The 25,294-nt window shown below is 37.5% G+C and overlaps 2 protein-coding genes across 5 annotated transcripts in view; one reads left to right on the top strand and one right to left on the bottom strand.

Annotated features, from left to right (window-relative positions):
* Nucleotides 1–6,735: 6,735 nt before the first annotated feature.
* LOC107039377 lies at nt 6,736–12,926 on the bottom strand. 3 transcript variants are annotated; one of them, XM_015258951.2, is made up of 5 exons: nt 12,493–12,926; nt 11,964–12,345; nt 11,607–11,871; nt 8,277–8,528; nt 6,736–8,217 (listed from the first exon to the last, which is right to left on the bottom strand). In XM_015258951.2, exons 2-5 carry the CDS (start codon nt 12,207–12,209, stop codon nt 8,102–8,104), a joined length of 879 nt encoding a protein of 292 aa, XP_015114437.1. In that variant the 5' UTR covers nt 12,210–12,345; nt 12,493–12,926; the 3' UTR covers nt 6,736–8,101. The 3 variants fall into 3 exon arrangements, with proteins under 3 accessions (XP_015114437.1, XP_015114438.1, XP_015114436.1); XM_015258952.2 differs by having other exon boundaries at nt 6,736–8,231; nt 11,964–12,926; XM_015258950.2 differs by having other exon boundaries at nt 11,964–12,926.
* An 11,479-nt stretch (nt 12,927–24,405) lies between these two features.
* The window catches only part of LOC107039367 (sideroflexin-1), a 10,770-nt gene continuing 9,881 nt past the window's right edge, over nt 24,406–25,294 (top strand). The window contains exons 1-2 of one of the 2 annotated variants that reach the window (XM_015258934.1): nt 24,406–24,529; nt 24,660–24,913. In XM_015258934.1, coding sequence (XP_015114420.1) covers nt 24,750–24,913 — 164 coding nt within the window. In that variant the 5' untranslated portion in view covers nt 24,406–24,529; nt 24,660–24,749. Of the gene's footprint in view, nt 24,530–24,622; nt 24,914–25,294 lie in introns of both variants that reach the window. The other variant, XM_015258933.1, reaches the window with a different exon arrangement.

Raw genomic sequence — 25,294 nt, 5'->3', positions numbered from 1 at the left:
CTCTGCGTCACCTGGAATGTTTTCGTCATGTTAATTGGTACCGGTGAAGGGGGAGTGGGAAGATATCGATATTTATGAGCTGTCTAGTGGAGTGGGCCTCGAATCAATGGAACCTGGAAATTTCGACCTGATATGCACTGTTGAAAATTTTCGCCTGAATTTTTTGTGTCAAATTCCAGAAATTTTTATTGTGTTCAAGTTCCACTGAAATTTCAGGAGATCTTGCCATTGAAAAATCAAGTATTCCGTTGTATTCCGTTGATTTTCTGTTCAAAGGATCTGGAGATCAATAAAATGAGGGAAAAATTGACAATTCATGGCATTTTGTTTTTAAGTATTCATGTTCCGCTGAAAACTCATGGATGTTCGTGAATTTTACTTCAAACTTGTAATTTCATAACCATTTTTCCCCTAAATCCGATTCAATCATGACATTTACTATATCTTCCATGAAATTGAAACAAATTTCGAACAGTGTGACGCAGGGATTTCGGAAGAATAGTTTCAAGAGGAACGTGTCAATTGTTGCGACAAAAATCGGAATAATGACTCCATTAATAAAGACTACTGTCCCATTTAGGAATGATCTACATGCTCCAGCTACCACTTTGCAAAGGGAGAGTATTTCAACCAATATGGACATGTATAAAGACGTGAATAAAAAGACTTTTCTCAAGATGAATGCACTGAGAGAAAAATCTGAAGTTCGATTTACAATAAGAAAATAGTTGAGGCATTTTGGTAAACGATACGATTTTTTTTTGTGTGCGGTACATAACATTACAGTAACTGCACAAGCGTAATTTTTGCAAATCAACATGCAGTTAAACTAACCAAAGTTCAAAAGTAACCACGACAAATCTATCGTGAGGAGAACTCCAAATAGTTGCAATGACTACATTCCATTGTAGTAATTACTTCTCCGGCCATAGTTACCGTAACCCATGAAAAATTGTTGAGGAATTATTGTTAGAGTATTTTGCAATTTTTAATCAATTAATATGTTGTTGCTCCACGCACATTTTATTAGAGTTTATAGTGACTACATACTAAACCTGTCAAGGTAATTCTGTATATTTCAAGCAAGTGTTTACGCAATTTGTGCAATTTTCAGTATTACAGGCTAGAGTGTTTGTTTTGATTACAATCAATGTATTTGTGTGAGTTTTATTGTAAAATTTAGAGTGACATTCGGTCATGGAATTTATGTTTGGTTTTCAGAGCCTGAAGAAGCTGCGATTTGCAGCGAAACGTCGCGATTTGACAATAAATTAGTATTACTGAACTCTTCCAACATCCCATTAATTATTCCTCTTATTGTTGAGGACTTTTTGACTATAATTCAATGGTGATGGAATATAGTCAGAAGAATTACATTTTCGTGAGAAGACCCGGTAAACCGCGATTCTAACCTCGCTTCGCTCGAAAAATTGCATTCATCACACGGTCCAAAAGTATTTTCTGACGAATGTGATTATAGGCCTCGCCTTCGGCTCGGCTTACAAAGCCACATTCGTCAGAAAATACTTTGTGGACCTTGTGATGAAAATAACTATTTTCTCTCAGTGCTTTGCTCGGTTATATCGCGATTTTCGGGCCCAATGACAAAAAATATTGTCGATACACGGCCGTAAAGAACCTTTCTACCTCATATGATTACAGAACTCGCCTTCAGTTCGTCCTGTATCGTCATATTCACCAGAAAAGTTCCTCACGGCCTATTGTTGTAATATTCTTGAAGTGAAGGCTTCATCAGTGACATTGTACAATTGAAGGGGATCATATACTAAAGATCGCTCCGCGTCACCTGAAAAGTTTTCGTCATGTTAATTGGTATCGGTGAGAATCGAGTGGGAAGATATTTACGAGTTGTCTAATGAATATTTATAGGCTGTCTAGAATCAATAGAACCTGAGAATTTCAACCTGATCTTTATGGGCCAGAGATTTCCCACCGGCGCCGGAGCCGGTGTTTACTCAGCCGCAGCAGAACTCATTGTAATTAGTCCTTTCATTTAAGAAGAATGTTTTTCAGATGAACGTGTCGATTTTTTGTATAAAATCGAGTTGATGATTCTATTAGGAATTACAACTGTCTCGTTTAGGAGTGATCTACATGCTCCATAGCTACCACTTTGGTCGAGGGAAGAATTCAGTAGCGAAGTGGTAAAACGGCTTAAGTCGATTTTGACTATTGGCCAGTTTTCAGTGAATTTCTGGGAATCTAAGGGAGATAGCTAAATTTTTTTGTAGCACTCAGTTTGCTCTAGACAAATGGTTATTACGAAATAGTGATGCCGCGAGACATTTCATGAGACATCACGAGACAAAACTTTGGAGAGATGATCTCGGTCTCAAGGAACATGGAAATGTTTGCTCTCATCTCAGTGTCAAAATACGGTTCCCATTTTGCGCATTTTTTATGTGTTGAAACCGGAGACGAGACAAACCGAGACGAAAACCGAGATTTCATATAAAGAAACACGAAAATCTTGAGACCGAGATGAGAGAAATTGACTCGGAGTCATCACGAGAGGAGTCGATACTGCGTGGTTCGAGACTGAGACAAGAGCAATGATTTTCGTATTCATTGAGAACGAGATCATTTCTCCAAACGTTTGTCTCACAAAGTGTCTCGCGGCATCACTATTACGAAAATTTCGTTATCTCGTTTAGATTCGGAGGTATTCTTCAAAAACCCAACTAAGAGATAACTCGACTTAAACCGTTTTACGAATTCGCTACTGTTTTGACGATAGAGAAAAAAAGAAAAAAAGAAGCATAATGATTCAGGTTTTCATTCATATGAGTGATAAGGGCTATCTGAATTGTAACCAGCATGGGCAGATGTAAAAACTTGAATGGAAAAACGTTTCTTGAAGTGAATGCTTCATCATTAATATTGTGCAATTGAAAGGGACCATGCTGAGCATCGCTCTGCGTCAGCTGTAAAGTTTTCGTCATGTTAATTGGTATCTGTGCACAGGGAGTGGGAAGATATTTACATTTATGAGTTGTCTAGTGACGTGGGCCTTAAATCAATGGAACCCGCGAACTTCGACCTGATCTTTATGGGCCAGAGATTTCCCACCACTGCCGAAGCCGATGTTTAGTTAGCCACCGCAAAATTCATTCAAATTAGTCCTTTCGTATCGATTTTTTTCTGGTATGAAATAAGGTTTATGATTCTATTAACAATTACTACTCTCACGTTTAGCAGTGATCTACGTGAATGAAAAGACTTTTTTCGAAGTGAATGCTTCATCATTAATATTGTGCAATTGAATGCGATCATGCTGAGCATCGCTCTACGTCACCTGAAAAGTTTTCGTCATGTTAATTGGTATCGGTGCGGAGGGAGTGGGAAGATATTTCCACTTTATTTATATTTATATTTATGAGTTGTCTAGTGCAGTGGACTCTGGATCAATAGAACCCGGGAATTTCGACCTGATCTCTATGGGCCAGGGATTTCCAACCGACGCCGAAAGCCACCGCAAAACTTATTCAAATCAGTCCTTTCCTGTCGATTTTATTCTAGTGTAAAATGGGATTAATGATTCTATTAACAATTACTACGGTCTCGTATAGGGATAATCTACATACTCCAGCATGGGCAGATGTAAAAACGTGAATAATTAGACTCTTCTCAAAGTGAATGCTTTATCACACTATCGTACAATTAAATCCCTAAATGTTAGGGCAAAAAATCGGGTGATGATCACTAACTATCGCAGCCCCTATTCATTTTTGAATTCATAATCAATGAAACCTAGAAATTTCGACCTGATCTTTACGGGCCACCGATTTCCAACCGGCGCGGGAGCCGGTATTTACCCAACTACAGCCGAACGCATTGAAATTACACCTTTCATGTAGGAAGAATGGTTTCCAGAGGGACCTTTCGATTTTTGCCCGCAAAAAATCGGGTTAACGATTCTATTAACAGTAATCACTACTGTCTCATTAAAAAATCACCTACATGCTGCACGTACCACGTTTCAATGTTTCCTCTGCAGTAAATCGCCAGCTGCGTGAATAAAAGAGCTACCAGAAGTGCTTCAGTTAACGTTTGAGTAATTAAATATTTAAAAAATGATCCCAGGTCATTCACCGTGTCCCCACGGACACACTGGCGAATGGGAAGAATGTTTTACTTACAAACGCACTAGTATTCCTCTCATAAATCCACCCCAACTTCGAACGATAAAAATCCCCAGAATTTCGAGGCCCTTGGCAGAGACAATTACACTACCGAGTATCTGATAAAACCTCTGCAACGTGATTCTTCAAACCATCGGAGAGGTTTTGACGCGCGTACGACGGACGACACGGCACTGGCGAGCGTTGCTCGAGGAATCGGCCGAAGCAAGCCGATCTGGGTTACCCGGCCATCCGTCTGTACGTCCTCTGCGCCACGTTCATTCGGTATACCTTCCCCAAAGCCTTCCTTCCTTTTCCCTCACTCACCGTCAGGCACATCAACATTTATTCCCACCTCTGTTCACCATTCCTTTTACACACCACCGAACATTCTCGCTTTACAATTCTCCTTTTTTTATCCAAAATTATCCTCCGAATTTAACTGTCCCGAGATAATCATTCTCTGGTTTTATCCTCTCGATCGGCTTCGAACCGTCGATGGCAGGCGACAGCACGCCCGATCAAATAACTATTAATTACGCAGCAGTCATTTATCATCGAGAATAATTACCTCAGTCCCCCCGCAACACAACAACCTCTGAATCTGTAACAATTATCGACTACTGTTTTTTCGATTGAATGAGGTTTTTCGATCGAAAAAAAATGCGGCGTACACACGATCGAAGGAGCAATGGACGCGTGACGCAGACTTGTCGCAGGCGATCGCACCCATCGCGATATAGTCATATAGACCTGATACCCGTTACGTTAATGCGACTTTTTTTTTACCATTCGACTTTTTTTGTAACATACTGTCCCGTAACGGTCGACTCGTTCGATACCAAGTTCAGGAAGTTGTATCATTATTTCGATTTGACTAGTTTATTGGCGTTCACCATGTGATTTCAGGGATTTGGGAATGTGATTAGTGGATGAATTGCATTGAAATGCTGGTCAAAGCCCTTGTTAGCAGTAACGGTAGGAGCTGGCGCGATTTAGAGCGGTGCTGCGTGAGCTTGGACCTCCCCACGAGCGTTTGATAAATCCGAAGTATTAATTTTTTTCGTTGTTTGCGGCATGCGAACGGGGGGCGGCGAAATTGTGTGGCGCACATCCAAATCTGTCAGTGGGTCAGTCGCACGGGGCCATTGGACTCTCGGCCAGTCCTCGCCATGCAAACGACCTTGGGGGGAGCATCGTCCAGGGAAATTGGGTCGCTCGTTGTCCTTGGGTGAACCCTTTTCTCATCAAGGGTTCCATGATTTGGAGGTGTGCAGCGAGAGGAAGCGACTTGTGGAACGGAGGGGCTGGAATTCGACTGGGCATGGCGCAGGCGGATGTCGATGGGATGCGAGCTAGGTCAAATGACGTAGCCGTATTCTGGTATGTTTACTATGACTTTCGTTTTGGTTTTGGGATTTTTCAGGGAACTAGCGAATGGGGCGCGCTGCGCGCGCCGTAGCCGGGAGTGTCGTGCCATATGTGTCATTTTTCATGGTAACGTATTTTGAACTCCATTTGGATGTGTGCAGAAATTTAAAGTTCAATCTGTATTCATGGCCGGACATAAGTTCATGTTTAGACCAACGTTGCATAAGACCCATATGTTTTTCTTCCATCCGGCCGCTGGCCCATGTGACCTCCAGGGAAAGGGAAAAGGAAACTCTCTATGGATCTTTAATTTACTCGAATCAATATCCGAATTTCAAAAAGACAGGAAAAAATAATATATTCCTATATTTCTCCATATCGCCTTCGACAAATTTTAAAAAAATGAATAAATAAATGAAATTTTCTTTAAAGCTCAATCTATATTTATGGCCGGAAATAAGTTCATGTTTAGACCAACGTTGCATGAGACCAAATGTTTTCTTCCATCCGGCCGCTGGCCCATGTGACCTCCAGGAAAAGAGAAACGGAAACCCTCTATGGATCTTCAATTTACTCAAATCAATATCTTAATTTCAAAAAGAAAGGAAAAACGAACATATTCCGATATTTTCCGGAATTAATCAAAAGTTATGAAAATTCCGAGAAATATTTTCTTAAATTCCAGATTGTTTTGAATTTTCAGGGAATTCCTTCAAAAATTTCTCGAATTCCAAAAATTTGAACGAAATTGCCTGAAAATTCAAGGGAATTTGGCACTGAATACTCATTTTCACTTGAAAATTCATGTAAATTGTCAAATGTCCGTTCTCCTGTCGCGAAAAAAATGGGACTTTACTTGAATTTTCATAATGACTTGAAATTCTATTAACGTTTTCCCCTTAAATCGAATTCCAAGTCTTTTTCTGGGAAACTCAGCTAATTTTTTTTAACAGTGCTTAAGGGGTAACGAATGCCGCCAATTTTCCAAATTTTTGAACAAAGTTCCTGTCGAATGTTACAGATATTTTCACAAATCGAAGTACATTAACATCCAGGAGGCGATGATGAAGATCAACGTGCTTTGTCGACGAAAAATATGATCAAATCCCAATGTGGTCAACTGACGTAGCCATATTCTGGCATATTTACTGTGACTTTCGTTTTGGTTTTGGGATTTTTCATTGAATACTCGGGGCACGGCGGGTGATTCAATAATTCGAAATTAGGTCTTCAGTATAGTTTTATCTGTTGATCATTCTGAAGGTGTAGGAAATCGATGATGTACATAAATAAATGGATAAGTCAGGAGTTTTCAAATTGATCGAGCATGGCGTGGAATAGTTTGAGGTTTAGTCTGGAATCTAGAGTATTGGGTGGAACGAAAGAAGGTGAATGCTGTTTTGACGGGAGGCGTTTAACCGCGTCATTCAGACGAAAAATTAATTGGACCCAAAAAAATACGCTTTATTTTGGGACTTTTAGAGGTCTCAATTGAGATTTTCAAATGGCTTAAATTGAGAGTTTCAATTCTCAAATCAAGACTTTCGAAAATGCCAAGTTGAAATTATCATAACTTAATTGAGTACACTGAAAGAATAACGAATAAGTTCTCAAACAGGTCTTGCTCGGGCCAACAAAATCGTTAGTTGCAATTTACCAAAAAATAATTATTTGGTAGGAATTTGAAAGTCTTAAACATGAATAATTCAAGTCGATTTTGGCTATTGAGCAGTTTTCAGTGCATATCTCGTAATCTGAGGCAAATAGCAAAATTGTTGTCACAATATTTTTTGCAGAGAAAATTAAGAGCTACAAAAAAGTGGTTATCAAAATTGCACCATCTACCTTGGATTCGAAGATATTCTTCGAAAACTCAACTAAGAGATGAGTCGACTTCAACCATTTTACCGTTTAGCTCCTGAACTTGAAGAAAAATTTCACGTTTCGTTCCAAAAGTCTTAACTTGAGGCATTCAAAAGTCTCAACTTGAGCCTATGAAAGTGACTCAAGTGTCAAATATTTCGACTTTGAAAATTTCAAATTGAAAACTTTAAGTCTCCACTTAAGACTTCGAAAGTCATAAATTACGACTTAAAAATCGCATCTTTAGACCTTTGAAATCTTAAAATATGATATAATTTTTTTGGGTGTGGATTGCATCAGGATAGGAAAAGGTTATCCTTTAACCTTATCCTTTTCACAGACTAAAAAAATTTTCACCTCCTAAGAAATCTAGTTTTTATTTTCTGTGATACTCATCACTGAGTCGAAACCCCTCAAAATCAGGAATTTTCCCCTTGAGATCCAGAAAAAAAATGCTGAAATCAACAGAAATTGACTGACAAGTGATTATTCCTTGAAAACTGCAACTTTTTTTCTTCAGCAGCCTTCTTCAATTCCTTTTCTACGTTCTCCTGTCAAAACTGCATCACCTCCGTACAAAAAATAATAACCCAATTAAATTCTTTCATTTCCTCGATCAGAATTGCGGTCTTTAACAACGACTCGTACATAAATTCTTGTTAAAAACTCCTCGGCGTATAATTGAGGAAGGTTACGAGCTAAATCAGACTTATGTCTCGTCTTCATCACCGTTGTCTGTAGTAGGCAGGACCGTAAGCTGGTGCTGCCGGATAGCCATGGTAGGGATACCCCGGTGTCAGGTCATTCCTGTGAGACCAACCAGGCTCATCATGTCCGAAACCTTGAAAAACCAATCTAAATTAGCCCTACCTCTCTGTAAACGTGAGTGAGATTAATTACCTGTTGGATAATCCACGGGGGGTTCGGCCACAGCATTCGCCCAGGCTTGATATGACGGCGGCGGAGCAACTTTACAGATCTTCAGCCTGGAGAGAAATCCAGGAACGAATAATCCCCCAATCACTATCAACTTCTTTATCATGTGAACGCCGAAGATTATTGGAATCAGCATCATCTTCAATTTCATCAGATTCAGGAGAATCAAAATCGGTAGAATTATCGCCTTCTTCTTCTTGAACAGCCTGAAGCTCTCTGGAGCATAAATATATTAACAACAAATATGATAGCGTAATTGCCTGTTCTGTATTGCACTTGACCCTCAACTGGAAAACTATCATCACGTGTTACACGGACAACGCGAAACATCGAGTGTAGTATTTTTTTTTCCTAGATTCCATCGGAGAAAGGCTATTTGGTTCCTACATTCACAGTCGGCGAGTAAAAAACCCGGGGAATATATGCGTGCAGGCAAATTTTTCGTAGAAAAAAAGATTCAAGAGCTCAACATATGTGAATACGTAAAAAAGGGAATTCACAGAAATGTAGGTCGTTGTTTGTTATTCAAGTAGAGAATTGTAACCAGTATGGGCAGATGTCAAGAAGTGAATGAAAAGAGTTTTCCTGAGGTGAATACTTCATTGGTACTATTGTACAATTAAATCCAGAAATGTGCGGGGAAAAAATGAGGTAATGATGCCGCTCATTATTGCAGCCCTTATTTGTCTTCAAATTCGTATTGAAACGCGAGATTTTTAGAAAAATTTCTGCAAGTTGATCGAAAAACCCAGCGAATTCGCTAGAACATTCGATTGGATTTCTATTAAAAATTCTATTAATTGTTTATTATCCAATAGAAAATATTTTCAAGAACAAATTTCACAAGATAAATTTTCTGTTCTTAAATTTCTTTTTTTTTCTTATTAAAAAAATTGAATGAACCAAAAACTTGGAGAAAAATTCAATAGAATAGCCATCGGCGTAAGCATGAATTTAAAATAAAGTGAAATTTTGAATAAATCAATTGGTTTATTTCCCAACAATTTTTAAATTATTAAATTAATCGTCAATTAAATATTCAAATTATTTTATAAATCAATAATTGAGTTTGGAAGATTGACGATTATTGTGTTAATTGAAAATCCTTTCCAGAAATTTAGAGTTATTTACTCAATAGATTTAGATTTAGATTTAGAGTATCAATTATTTTGTTGTTTTTCACATTTCAATGAAGATGAGTATCTTAAATATTTTAAGGTATCATTTCCCTGAATATTAATAATTTAGTGATTGATCCCGACCCCTGCAATAGAATAAATTGTGCAGAATAATCAAAGTCTATTGATTGCTCTATGAGCTATTTTCTATTGAGCATTTCTATTGAAAACAACCGGGAAATTGCTTTCGTCACAACATAGTCAATATATTTTTGCTAATAAATTAGTAATTATGACGATGTATTTTAACACTCCGTTGGTTGCGCAAAAGTCGCACCGTAGGCGCCGCGCCGCACCGGCATAAATCGACATAATGATAAACTTTAAAGATCTAGGAAAAATCTGAAAGAAATCAAGAATGATCTAGACCGTATACTTGAAAAAGTTCCATGAGATTTTCAATTTATGTTTGTTGTTACCCTTAATTATACATTAAAACTCAAAGTTGCCATGTTTTTCTGAAAATTTGTCTCATACAGGTACACGGCCCGAAGTCTCGGAATAAAAATGTGAAAATCCAACTATTCTAACTTCTAGACACTTCAGAATGAGATGTTAAATTTTTTCAAATTTTTCTGACGCTTTACTGCAGTGTAATTCAAAAAAATCGGACAAAGTGTAGCGCGGCGCTCATAGCGCGACCAACGGAGTGTTAAATTGAATTCAAGATTCATCGAATTTAGTATTGCCCCAACGCAAAAATGTTTTACCTAATCTCTGAATATTGGTTTCGAAATAAATTTTTTCAATAACACATGATGCAATCAACCTCATGATCGAACTCAGTGAAGATGGCATTGGGAGGACTATTTTAAATCACGATTAGATTCATTTAAACAATTATGTTTCCAGTTATCACGGACATGGTATCAAAATAACATATTCGAACTCCTGACGCCAACGTTAGTTATTCTGATACAAAAAATTGAAAATTTCAGATTTAACGAATAGAATGTTTCCCGAGGGGCTAGGGTAAACTGCCCAGTAGATGGACGCCTAAGAAAACCACCCAGTAGATGGACGTTTGTTTTTTAACAATTGAAAAAAAAAATTGATGGAAAAAAAATCGTCACCCAGGGGTTGAGAATCGCAACAGTTAGTGAAAATTCAAAGCAACAATTCACATTTCAGTATTTTTTTACGTAATTTCCTATCCAAAAGTAGCTCGCCCATCTATTGGGCAGTCTCCATCTACTGGGTAGCTTACCCTACTCACCCCATAATTGAGTGACACCATGACTTCGAAAGAAGTCGATTTCAGCGGTGATTTCAGTGATTTCGGTCAAAATGATTTCGGTAATTTCGAGCGTCACGGGAGGTGATTTCATGATTTCGAGTGATTTCATTAATTTGAAATCAGTGATTTCAGAAAAATTAAGTTAATAAATAACAGAGGTGGGGCAAAACGGATTATGTCCAATTATGAAAATCAAAACTGACAATAATAACTGGAAAATAATAACGAATTCGATGACGATGAAAGGGGTTCTTTTTACCATTTACCTATGGCAGTGAGCACTGCATTTTATTATCATCGTTGGCAGGAGTGTCAATTTAAAAATTACGAATTACTTGCACAGTTCCCACAACGCCAGTGCGCCACTGATTTCGTTGATTTCATTGATTTCAGGCGATTTCACGTGATTTCGGAGATGAATTCAAAAATGATTTCGGAGAGCTGAAATAACTTCAGTAGCGAAGTGGTAAAAGGAGATAAGTGCATTAAAAAAAAATCAAAATTTTTGCGTGAATCACATTGAAATATTAATTTTCAAATGGTAACAATAATATTACGAATTTCGAACAAAAATGCACTTATCTGCTTTTACCACTTCGTTACTACTTGATTTCAGTGATTTCGGAATGATTTCATGCCAGGATGGCGCCGTGATTTCGAGAGTTATTCTCGATGTTTCCATACGGCAATAAAAAAACCCCGAACACCTGCAGACTTTTTCAATAGAATCCACTATAATGTTCTAGAGAATTCGCTAGATTACTCAATGAATTTCCTTCATGTGTGCTTCATTAAATCATTAATGATCATCATCAATGAATTTCCCCATGTGTACATCATCAAAGTCAACTATCATCGGCATAAGAACAACAAAAATACCTGGTTGCCCCCTCTGGAGACTAACCATCTCATCCTCATCCATAATAATGGGCCCATCAGCAAAAGTCCTAGAGTTCTCCAGTGGCGGTTGATAAGTGTAAACAATGGCCCTCCTCGTGATAAGATCCTCCCCCACATCCTTCATAAAACTGAGCGTCTCCCCAATCCCAAATTTCAAATCCCTGGGTCTCGGCAGATCCGGCAGAACGGAATCCCTCGTGACCGCTGGTATTCTTATCACCTTGAACGGTCCGTAACTGAACTCCTACCAACACCGGGAACAAAAAGCAGACGTTGAAAAGGGAAATCGACATTTCTCACTGTCTTAAATTCATAAAAAAACCACTCGCCAATTACCTTTTCACGAACAACTTCGTGAAGCCACCTGACCACCCGGTACTTGCCGCAAACCACAACATCTCTCTTGATGACACAATCACGTCTGCAACGGTCGACAAAATCCCTCGGTGTTGTGTCATTCGTGAATTTTCCATCAGTTGGTCTTGTGCACAGAATGAAAAAAATCACGCATTTCAGAATATTGTCCATCACATCATCACTTCTAACTACATCACGAGTGTTCTTCTTTCTTTTGGTCTCCATATTGAGATCAAACGAGTCCAATCCGGAAGGGCAATGATATCAGAATGAAAATGGCGACAGTGTCATAGTCCTCTAATCCACAGCTGTCATTAGAAAATCCATCGCGTGAAACTAATTGAGATATCCCTTCTTCTTTCTGATAACATCAACGGAACGAAACTCTGGGAACAGTCTGATTGAAACTGATTACAGATAATTAATGCCACAATTGGAGATTATGATGTCATTGGTTGAGGAAATGCAGATGAGATGAATGCGGATGACGGAAAATTCGCAAGCTCACTAGTCGTTGTTAGAAGATATCCTGTCCATATATACCATCGGCATATAGGTCGGTGGGGGTAACGGTCCACGTTGCTCAGATCGTGTCCTGCAGCCAACACGAACAAGAATGCCTGATGCACTCCAGCAGCCGACTGCTCCGAGAGTCTTGTTGAATCTACTATGTACTATCCGTTCATTTATGTCGTTATTTTCATTTATTCTCGTTAACGGGTAGTAAAAGTTCAATTTTATGTCCTCCATTAAGTTTAATTACTTTAGGTGTGAATACTGAAGTGTCAAGCGCAAGTGTTAATAGATATCAATTAAAGGCGGATCTATTCATTTGAAAACCTTTATCCATTTTCCGAAAATTTATTTCATTATTTATTGGCTGTCGCGTGCTAAATGGAAAAGGTCGTATTGAGCATTTTGGGATTTTCAGGTCAACGAACTGGAAAAAGGTCGTATTAACTTAATCTAGGAAACGTGAAATCTGGACGATTTGGGCGCTGCAGAATCATTTTGACGCAACTTTCGAGGACAATTTTTTTTGCGCACACGACCTTTTTCTACAAATATTTCTCCAATAGTGGAAAAATGAAAAAAAAATTATTTTCATTGTTTTCTTTCCATTTTTCTGATATTCGGCCGGACTTTTAAAGAAATAAACATTATTCTAGAGAGATTTCTATTGGAGAAAAATATGTGGAAGAAGTTCGGATGCACCAAAAAAAATGTCCACAAGAGTTGGGGTAAAATAAATTCTACAAGGCCCAAATCGTCCCGATTTCATGTTCTCTGGATTAGGCTTCCATGAACTTTTTCGATTTGGCACGCGATATAGAATCAACAGGATAATGCCAGTTACAGGGTCAAATTTGATACATTCAGATATCATTATTTAAAGGTTTAATTACTTATGTAGACATGAGAGACGACGGAAAGTTGAGGTTTTTTGCTTCTGAGGGGAAACATTGTATTCGTCAAATCCGAAATTTCCAATTTTTTGTTCTTAGGATAACAAATTGTCTTAGATAACTAATTTTGACCTCAGGAGTTCGAATATGCTACGTTTAGACCATGTCCGGATGTATGTATACATGTATGTATGTTTGTTTTTGTATTATGTGTTATGTATTTTGATCGCTTTACGACGATAACTGAAAACATAATTGTTTGAATGAATTCAGTAGCGAAGTGGTAAAACGGTACAAGTCACTTTCGACTATTGACCGGTTTTCAATGAATATCTCGGAATCTAAGGAAGATAGCAAAATTTTTGTTGTAACCTTTTTTATAGAGTCGATTGAGAGCTACAACAAATGTAATTACGAAAATTTCGCTATCTCCCTTAGAGTCTGAAATATTCCTCAAAAACTAAAATGAGAGATAAGTCGACTTGAACTGTTTTGCCACTTCACTACTGAATTGTGATTGAACACTCCGTTGGTTGCGCTATGAACACCGCGCCGCATTTTTTCCAATTCTTTTAATGACACTTAGTCAAGTCCCGAAGAAAACGAAAAAAATTGGACATCTCATTTTGAAGTGTCTAGAAGTCTTATCAGTGGAAAATCTCAGCCAAAAACATCATAAGTAGTGAAATTTTGAAATTTGTTCGCCGAACCTCCAGGCCATGTACTGTGTATAAGGTAAATTTTCAGAAAAACATGTCAACTTAATTTGAGTTCGTATACATAATGCTGGGTAACACTGAGGATAAGGGTAACACTGTTGGCTTTTTTCAGACTTCTCCGAAATATTTAAAATTTATCATCATGTCAATTATAACAGCGCGACCAACGATACGACGGTCGTAAGGCCAGCACGAACAACGGAGTGTTAAAACATTCTTCCCAATGCCATCTTGTCCACACGGGGAGAAATATTCAATAAAAATTACGTATCTTTTCCGTAACTCCGGAGCGAAATGTGGTTGTAGTAAATTTTACGGAACTGTCACGGAATTTTTCCAGAGCTTCCGTAATTTTTATCTGAATCTCCTGTGAAAAATTACGATACCGTCACTTTAATTTTGTGTGTCGATTCCGTAATCGCTCACCGAATAGTGAGTTCCGTAATGTTTACTGAATATTTCTCTCCCTGCAAGATTCATCATAAGTGTCATAATGTTAAAACACATTAAAAATCCATAAATATTCATATGTAACATGAACTAAAATGAGGAAGTTATCGAATCATTGGAATTATTTCAATTAATTTTCTTATCAACCAATTATAGAATCGCAATCTTCAATGATTTATCGAAATAAATCGCAGGGCGATCCCATCACGACGGAATTTCCCGAGATTTATGACTCAATTCCATATTGACAATTTATCTGACAAGTTTGATAACCTGAGACATCAGTGCTTTTTATCTCCCTTACTAGTAGCTTCAGTACTGTCTCCTCCGCAATTGAATGTTGCTACGTGCGTTGAATTGCGAATTGGTTTTCCTATTTTTCCTGTGTTCAATATCCGGGTCAATAGAATGAACCACCAATCCTCATTCCGCCGGTATCGGTTATGCGTCTGTTCTGTGGGTTAAGCGTAAAGAGGACACTGTAACCTTTAAGCGAAAATCATAAAATCACAGAGGTTCCATGTAACAAGCGATAAATTTTTCTAGCGTGGAGACGATTGTACTAGGAGGATAGCAGCGTAAATGAAGCGATAAATTTCATTGTGGTGATTCAGGAAATTCGAGAAATAGTAATGATAATGCGATCTTTATGAGAGCATTGGGTAGAGAGTATTCTCCTTGCTAGACCGGTTCGGTAAACAAATGGGGCTTATGTCATCTTGGGTCGCCTCAACCGGTTACAATTCTCATTGTGAATTGAGGTTTTGCGTGGAGTTTTTTCATTGCTGGATATAAAATTATTATTTTCATTGCTGAATATTATTATTATTATTGTAGACATGTATTTTTGCTTTCGAACAGAAGCATTGAAATTGTTGAATGTTAAAATGTTCTTGGAAATTATGTGGAATGCTCGGAATCGTAAAAATACGAAATTTGAAGACCATCTGTGCACCTACGGGTGACCACACTGTTAAAAATTTTCGTCGGAATTGTCCGTGCCAAATTCCGGAAATTTTTATCGAGTTCAAGTTCAACTGACACTTCAGGAAATAATGTCAGTAAAAAATCAAATATTACATTGATTTTCTGTTCAAATTATCTGGAAATCAGTAAAATACAGGATTTTTCAGTTCAATTATTCTGTGAAAAATCCGAAAAATCAGGAAAATTCTGGGATAATTGAAAATTCGCTTCATTTCGTTTCTGAATATTCATGTTTTACTGAAAATTCAATCAAGTGAAAACTCAAAACTAAATTCCATTCAGTGTCACTCTCATGAGATTTGCTATAAAATCTTCCACGAAATTTCAAAAAATTTCTAACAGTGCACCGGTTCCCTTTCGGAGTTCAATTTATCTTAACTCTTCGTTACTCGCGTCCACGACATCGCGCCGAAATTCTTTTTTTCATCACACTGTCCGTGAAACATCGTTGAGGGGAAAAAGTCAGTGGAATTTCAAGTTTCTCTGAATATTCAAGTATAAAGTCCCAATTTTTTAGCGGCAGGAAGACACAAATTACACAATTGACATGAATTTTCAAATGAAAATGAATATGCATTGCCAAATTCCCTTGAATTTTTAGGGAATTTTTTTAAAAATCGTGGAGCTCCCGAAATTTTTGAAGGAATTCCCCAAAAATTCAGAGGAATCTGAAATTATAAAAGATATTCGTCTGAATTTTACTGATTTTTCATTAGATTTCCCGTAATAATTCAACTGAAATTTACCGTTCCTACGAATTTTTCCATGGAATTATGAATTTTTAATGACAAAATTCTTGAAATTTAAATGCACAAGTTACTCATTAGAAATTTCCATGACCTTTACCGGAAATTTCAGTGAAAATTTTTTAACAGTGTTCAGATAGTTTTCAAATAGCATTTCATTAAAAAAAACTCGCTGCTCAAAAATTTGGAATTCTATTGAATTTCTAGTGAAATTTTATGATTCACTCTACCCCCCCCCCCTCCCCCCACATATATAGAATTCATTATTTACAGAGAATCACTACTAAACTGTGCATAAATTTCAATCCTTTTTAATAGTTTTCAAATAGCATTTCAAGAAAAAAACTCTAAAGTAATAATATCAAGTTTGATAACTAAATACCACGTGACCACCATCGTTCATCAAGAGCTCATCTACTCCCACCGCAGCTCAATACCAAGAGTACGGTATTTGTCATGAGAAAAATGTCAACCGAATAGCATCACCACTAACAGATCGCGGGAGTTTTTAATTCTAAATCCAAAATTCTCACGCTCATGAGTAAAAATCCTCTGAAAAAAACGGCGGCTCCTTGAAATGGGAACAGCCATAATCACAATTATCAGCGGATCGGCGAGAATCGGCATCAGGATGGCTTTGACGTTTGACAAAAACCTGTGCTCCATCAAATTGATGAACTCGAGAAGAAGGAAATCCTCATGCATTCTCGAATCCAAATTTTATGAGGCTGTTTACAAGAAAACCGAGAGAACTGTTGTACACAGGGATAATGTCGCCCGGATGCTACTTGAACACTTCTCCGTAACCAGTTGTACATTAATTCTTGTTCCCTTCTTTTTCTTCTTCTGCGTCGTCTCCGCGTTCTCCACTCGTGACACAGTTTGTTAACACGGGGATATTAATCGATGATTCCATCGCACGTGATCCCGATACCTCAATACCTCGCGAAATGCACTTCATATAACCGGAAGTTTTTTATATGCGCCAATCCACTAGTTTTTTTAAAATTCTTACGTGATTATTTCTGAAAGGAGAGGCTATTTGAGAACATGAAAAACAAAGAACACGAACAATTAATGACATGCCAACACAAATGATTCATGTTCTCCACGTAATTAAGTCTTGAGTCAAAGGTTGCATAACAGAATATCAGAAAAACGTTAGATTATTTTTCATTGACAAGTTCATTGAGATAATTTAGCCACACGGAGGAAAATTTGCTGAAAAAATTCGTAGGCTGCATCATAAATATTGCGCAATTTGCGCTCTTGAATAAATTATCGTGCACATTGTTAGAAAAAAAATGAAATTTCAGAGATAGTTGACTATTAATTTTCAGTACACTCAATGCGATTTAGAAGAAAAAAAATCATAAAATTTCTAATTTCACAGAAAATTTAGTAAAATTGCAGAATTTTAAGCAGCATAAAGACGAGATTCCTCAATTTATTTGAATTTTCAATCTAAGATGAATATTCAGTACCAAATTGCATAGAATTTTCAGTAAAATCTGAAATTTCATGATTTTTTCCCCCTAAATTGCATTCAGTGTCACTGCCCTAAAAAATTCCAGAATATATTTACATGAATTTTCTGGTTTTCTATTCATTTTGAGGGAAAAATGGAATTGAAATTTACAGTTCTCTTCGTTTTTTCCACAAAATTCTGAATTTTCAATGACGAAATTCCTTGAAATTTCAGTAGTAATTTAATTCGATAAAAACTTTCAACAAGTGTACTGGAAATTTCAGACAAAAATTTTTAACAGCGCAGCAACAACATAAGTTGTGCCGCACCCGAAGAATTCAGCAGACAAGCGGCAAACCGAGTCAAGTCAACTTAGCTCTTAGCTGAGTTATCGGGGAATAACTTCAAATCCAAGGGAGATATCGAGATTTTTGTAATTCACATTTTTATAACTTTCAATTCAATCTATAAAAAAGGTTGTACAAAAATTTTGCTATCTGCCTTGGGTTTCAAGATATTCATTGAAAACTGGTCAACGGTTGAAATCGACTTGAACCGTTTTACCGCTCGGCTCCTGAATTCCGATGCCGCAAAAGAAAAATTATTGTGCAGCACCGGCAAAATTATTAGGGGCGCCATAATTTTTCCGGTGTTGCACCACAATTTTTCGAAGTGCGCACTGTGCGCCACGTTTACGGGGCTTATCACATGAATAAAAAAAATGTTCTCCGTGCATTGAGAAATTGTGTCAGCAGGTGCGGCGGAAAAGTACAGAGGCATGAAATGATAAATAAGACGACATTGCATCCTCTGAGTGCATGTTAGTAACCTTGAACCTGGATAAATAAGAGTGAAATAAAATCAATCTTTGCCTTCAGAGACCAATGGATGCTCTTAATGCATTCAACCATTCACCTCCTTCTTGTAATACTTTTGGTATTCAACAAAAGCGGAAGCTAAAGCTATTAATGACTTCAACCCTAGATTAGTCATGTTTGAAACTATTGAAAACAAAAAAAAGTTTTTGAGCAAGCTAACAAAATTCTTCATTTTTTATCGAATCATAATGTAATTGATTGAGAATAAAAAAACAGTAATTTATCCGCAATCGGAAGCAATTATTTTCTACAGTATGTACCCTATAAATGGTAAGTGAACAGATCCAATCGGCTATTGCTTTTTTAGGTTAGTGTATCGGCTATAACGATTATCAATAATAATATAGATAATAACCAACAATTATTGCAGCTAACGTCCAGTCACGGAAAGTATTCAACATATTTTTTTCAATTAATCAAGAACACTGTTCCCAGATTCAAATTTTGAAACTCCAGCAGTACTGACGATCAGGGTTGGGCGTGTGAATTACGTTGGTAAATTACACCGTTTTTCATCGACGTAATTTACGTAAATTATCTCGACGGGTTTTTTACATTTTTCACGTTCCTTCGGACAGCTTGCAATTTTCGATTACTCGAATGTTTTATTTTATTCCGAGTGACGAAGACGCAGTATTGGACACATAAAAAATAGTATATTATGGCCCGAGGACAGATAAACTGCGAATTTTAATTTCACTTTGTTCGGTTAGAACGCGGTTCTCGGCACTTGAGGCATAAAATATCATTTTATGTCCCGAGAACCGTAAAACCACGATTCTAACATCGATTTCCTCGGTTAAATGGCGGTTTTCGGGCCCAGACATAAAATATTGTATGCCACACGGCGATAAAACTATTTCCTGACTCGTGTGATTAAAATCCTCGATTCGCGGCATTTTAAACTCAAAAACATGAGCTTCATACCTCGTAATGAGTAAATTTCACGAGGGTCAAACGTTGCAAAAGACCAATGTCACAAGTCAGCTCCATTGTGAGAAAGTCAATCTCATTATTTATTGAGCTTATTGGATTTTCCGCTTTATTATCTGGAGCCAGGAAAAGCCCAGTTGGATCTGAAAAGAACCATTTCGTGAGAAGACCCGGTAAACCGCGATTCTAACCTCGCTTCGCTCGGTTTGATCGCGGTTTACGGGCCTTCTGACGAAAAATTGCATTCATCACACGGTCCAAAAGTATTTTCTGACGAATGTGATTATAGGCCGAAGGCGACAAAAGCCTCATTCGTCAGAAAGTACTTTGTGGACCTTGTGATGAAAATAACTATTTTGTTCTGACGAGTTCAAAAAAGCTACCAAAGACAATTGAATTAGTTTTGTCATTTAAGAATGCTGAATGAAACAAGTTAATGTCAAGACACAAGATGACGACACAACGAATTCAATAGAGATCAATAAATAATGAGATGACCCTTGTAAAATTAATTCCTTACACGGCATGACCCTTACGAGGTGTGACCCGCGTGGCTAGTTGTTGACATTCACCAACTAGTTGTTGAAATTCATCAACAGATTGGTAATTCATTTGGTTCAACAACTAGTTGGTGAATTTCACCAACTAGTTTTTGAAATTCACCAAATAAATTTCTCCGCCTAGAAACCAAATTGATCCGACATTGCATTACTTGAGTGCACGTCAGTAACCTTGAACTTGTATAAACAAGAGTGAAACAAAAAGGAGTGATTGCATTCAGTCACCGATGTGTGATCTCAATGCATTCCAGCATTCACCTCGTTCTCGCAGCACTTGTGACTCTTCTTTTGGGTTTTGACTCGTCCCCGGCATTCTCCTCTTCACCAGGGATACGCCAACGTGTGGCGACAAAAGTGGGTCAGTCAGGGCGTCATTTATGGTCAATGCTAAATGGATAAGTGCGGAGAGAGATGAGAATCATCACGTGCGGTTTGCCTGTCAGGCATTTAGCATATCGGTGTGTTCATTACTCGTGATGAATATTCGTATTACTCGCGGATTAAATTCTTGCAGAAAATATTTACCTTTAAGATTCGTTTGAACGATTGTTGAATAACAAGTGGCGACAGTGAAAGCCACAATGTTGATGGAAGAATGCCATAACTGATGAATTTACATGCCTAATCATATCGTGAGTAACGGAGATTTTGAATTCTCTTTGGGGAATTGATTTGGAACGTGTGAATAATTGCTTGCGCATTTTCTCCCCAGGAAAAATGACATTTTCCTGGGGACTTGCAGTGAGAACTAGGAAGTCCACTGCGATGGCTTCGGTATATAATCGATGTCTTCGATTTCAGCTGCAAGAAAGTATTACAACTTCGAGGTTGTCATCCACACGCAATCTCAGGTTCATCGAGAATATGTTGTTGAGGAATAGCATTTAAGAGATTTTCATCAGGGTCATAAGGAGGATACTTTAGTATAGAATTTATGCCTTTGACCCTTAACACATATTTTTTTATTAAATAACCGTGAGGAATTCTTATGGTTATTGTATCCAACAGGCGATCATCCGAGCTAACAATTAAACTCACACAGGAAAATTTGGGACTAATATGAGAGGATTGTTCATTTGTTATTAATTTGGAAGGAAGGGAAAGACCTATTCTTCTTTTTCTGATTATTAGCTTGAATGGAATAGTTGTTCTCGACCCTGTGTTCTTAAATTATGCAAAGTCTTGGGGTCATTAGTCATGCTGATGACTAATTTTCAGTGTAGATACTGTCAGAGTTCATCCGATTAACATGACAGAACGGTATGGCTGTTTGTGTATATCGTCAGATAACAGCTAGAAATGAATCCTCAAAGAACATCTTCTTAATTTTGTTTTAATTTAGAATAATAGATGCACCTGATGAGGAATGCTTTGTGCTTTCGCAACGTAGTGCAATTAAACTAATTTACAGTTTTTTTTTGTGTGGATTATTGCTGCTGAGCGAAATATGGTCCAGCAGAATTTGAATAATTTGATTATTAGCTAGGTTTAAGGGTATTCAAGTACTTTTGCTATGTTTTCTGCGGTGAAATGCTTTTCTGCTTTTGTTGTTGAACATTAGACCTTTCATTTGAGTTTATTTACACTTTGCAGGTTTGAATTTGACTCTCGATATTGAACTGTTAGAAAATATTTTTGACATCTGAAAAAAATTAAAGTGTAATTTTGGAGGAAGATTGATGAAATAATGGAAAAACTGCAATTGTTAAAAATCACGTGCATTTTCTGTGAATAATTTATAAACAATTAATTTTGCACCATTAAAATCATTTTTCAGCATCGTTACAAATGCATTCATATTCAGAACTTTATCAGAAATCGATTTTATGTTTAAAAAAATGATAATTCTATGCAAAATGGAATTTGAATGACGCTGAATATTCATGATTTTTTCAAATTTTTCTCACGCAATTTAATTGACAAATTTAATGATTGAAAATGGTGGAATCTTTAGTGTGGTCGGTACCAAACTGATAAAAGATACTTTGATATCCTTACTTCAAAATTTATATGATTGTCAATTTGATTTATTATCTGAATTTGATTTGATTTTATCATTATTCTTTAGTTATAGAGAGTCAAGTTAGTCCACACTCAATACCCCCTTCCCGTGTGCACTTCTAGTGCGGTAAGGTTTTGAGGTGTTTTCTTATATTTTCGGGTATGAGAAATCCGAATCCGGTGGTATTTTTTATGTAAGTGCGTGCAATTAATAGTTATAAAGAAATTAAGTGGTTTTTTTGATGATTTTTTTTTTATGGGAAACATTGGCAAATAGAAGAAAATGTTCATGACAAAAGTTGTTCCTTTTTGTGTAATAAATAATTATCATTTTTTTAAATCAAAGTCCATCAATCCGTTGCTGAAATCCGCTCTGAATGCTCATCAATCCGTCATTTTTCTCAGATAAAACGACCTCTACTCATGTATTGGTACATAGAAAGGAAAACAAAAACACACAAAACACTAATACTCCAAGTATGAGAGATATTTATTTGTATTATTTCTGCAAATTTTCAATTCCAAGAAAATTCGGAGGGGACAGCTGCAAAAATATTCTTATTTCTTCTTGTTTTAGTCAACTGACGTTTAGAAAATACTCCGATAAATCAGTCTTCCTCCGATCCTCGTAAGAGAATGTTCGTCACATTTAAATACGTGATTTTTTTCAGAGTCTCTTCGGGCCGGAGTATTGAATTAACTAATTAACTATTGAGTTCTATCAGTCGGTGACAGGAAATTTATAATCATAAGTTATTGACGAGAAATAAATTCTGGATGACATTCATTCTTTGTGCAGTATTCACTTTAAATTCATGGTGTGAGTGTATTAAAAATGTCAGGTGGACGTTCGTTTGTCATGTTTAGAGGCTCTAGGACGTCATTTCTCGACCCGCTCTTTCATTTGAGCCCAAAAAAACATTCATATCTTGTCTGACATCGCTGCTACAAACTCGGGTCTACAACTCGGGCCTTCAATTGAAAGCCCGAGTTGAAGACCCGAGTTTGTAGCAAAGATGTCAGACAAGATTGAACAACAGTGTTAATTCATTCATTTACCCCCGCTTCCGATTGATCATTGAAACGCGATCGTCAGAAATTGATATGTGGATGCGGATGAGTATTTTTTCGTTTTCAAGTAACGGTGTGGAGTTGTACAGATTGATCATTCGCTCGCTTCACCCTCATTTCATTGAATTTTGACTTCTATGTAGGATTATCTTCTTTGAATTACTCCTTCAATTGTTGCATCCATGACGAAAGCATCAAAATGATGTGAAAATGGGTGCGTACGCGACACGGAAGAGGTTCGAGCGGACTGCGCGCGCCGCGCATCCTCCCGCGTTCACCTGGTGGACCATATTTCGGCAACGGATTGATGGATTTTGATTTAAAAAATTGATCATTATTTATCACACAAAAAGGAACAACTTTTGTCATGAACATTTTCTTCTATTTGCCAATGTTTCCCACAAAAAAAAAATCATCAAAAAAACCACTTAATTTGTTTATAACTATTAATTGCACGCACTTACATAAAAAATACTACCGGATTCGGATTTCTCATATCCGAAAACATAAGAAAACACCTCAAAACCGTACCGCACTAGAAGTGCACACGGGAAGGGGGTATTGCGTGTGGACTAAGTGTAAAATTGAATGAAATATTATTTACAATATGCATTGACGAAATTCTCCAAAAAATTCATTCAACAATAAAAAATTCGAAAAAGTACAGGGGCGGAAAAATTTTCATCAAATCCAGAATCTTGCTTGAAAAACTGTTGCTAACTTACACAAAGTACTTAAATATCCTTAATTCCGGCAACTATTTTCTGGAGGAATTCTATCCACGTAATTTTTTCTGAAAGAAAAAAGTCCGCAAACCGAATACTTCCCTTTGTGATGAGTCCAGACTGAGCTCAATTGCTGGATTTATTCCTGAGTTATGAACATTGAAATAAAATTAAATGTTCATTTTGCCCCGCCCTCCCGAATGTTCTCCCATAAATCTACAAAACTACAGAATTTTCCTCGAACATGAAACCATCAGTTTTTCGATAAATCAATAAACATCCATAACCGTGTCGATGTCTTTCGGCAATTCAAAATCCCCGAATAACCCCATCTCGTGGTTATACCGGAAATTATATGAAATATCTGAGCGCCCCGGCGCCACCAGGAATTGAAGCAAAACCGAGAGACGGACCCTGCGCACGCACCAAAGGCGGTCCCCAGAGATCGATGCGAACGTCCGTGTGTGTACCATCAGTGTATATACGTGGCTGGCGCGCCTCACGGGCTTAATACACTCACTGGAGTGTGATTACAACTTTCCTCTACTGCGATATGGTCAGACGGTCGGGTGGGAGGTTGTAGGCAAGACATTGGGCGCGCGTAAGTGTTTACGAGCGAGTGTCAGTCAAAAATCAAATAGGAAACTACGGCGTTTTCTTAATCTTTTCATTACGTTTTACGATTATTTTGTAGCATATGCTGTGGCTCTCACTGGGTCATTCGTTTGTAGGTGAGCCAGGGGTGATAATTTGTGGTGGGGAAGACGCCTGAACGGTGAAAGAGGCAGGGAAAAAGGGGGACTCAGTGAAGAGTGACAGCGATGTCGATTTCGAAGGATGGAAGAATTGACATTGAGAAGCCCAGGTGGGATCAGGGCACTTATGTCGGAAGGGCCAAACATTTTCTCAATCTCACAAACCCTTTGAATGTCTTCGCTAGTGAGAAGGACCTCGATCGAGCCCATGAAATCGTCTCCAAGTACAGGTGATTGTTGAAATCAAGTCGAAATAAATTGAGGGCGGGGAAGAGGGTGAGTCTATTCCACTCGGAATTTAAGGGGAAGAGCACGATTTTTGTGGAGACCTGCAAAACGGGTTTTCATCGCTTGTGCGTACAATCTCAATTTCCCACATCGTGATGGAAAATAGGGTTCGATACTCGTGGGAAGTGATCTTTAATCCCTGGGGGTCACCTCCCACGGGTCAAAATACACTTGTACGCACTCATATCAAAATATACTATTTCATGAAAATGTCAGAATCTCTTTTCAAATTTAAGATTCACCAGAAAATTTAACGCGAGGAGCAGATCCTTTTTTTTATACAAGGTGTTCCAAAATTGATTTGACATATCGCGAGGATAACT

Source organism: Diachasma alloeum, unplaced genomic scaffold (genome assembly GCF_001412515.2).
Source record: "Diachasma alloeum isolate Michigan unplaced genomic scaffold, Dall2.0 Dall_scaffold_00299, whole genome shotgun sequence".
NCBI lineage: Eukaryota > Metazoa > Arthropoda > Insecta > Hymenoptera > Braconidae > Diachasma > Diachasma alloeum.
This window is presented reverse-complemented; position numbering and strand designations above follow the sequence as displayed.

Excerpts from the sequence above, each read along its gene's own strand:
- LOC107039377 (XM_015258950.2), bottom strand. The coding sequence starts at position 12,209 with ATGGAGACCAAAAGAAAGAAGAACACTCGTGATGTAGTTAGAAGTGAT. Across the intron at positions 8,529-11,606 it reads TCTCCAGAGGGGGCAACCAG|AGAGCTTCAGGCTGTTCAAG; the intron begins GTATTTTTGTTG and ends TTTATGCTCCAG. Across the intron at positions 8,218-8,276 it reads CCCCGTGGATTATCCAACAG|GTTTCGGACATGATGAGCCT; the intron begins GTAATTAATCTC and ends TGGTTTTTCAAG.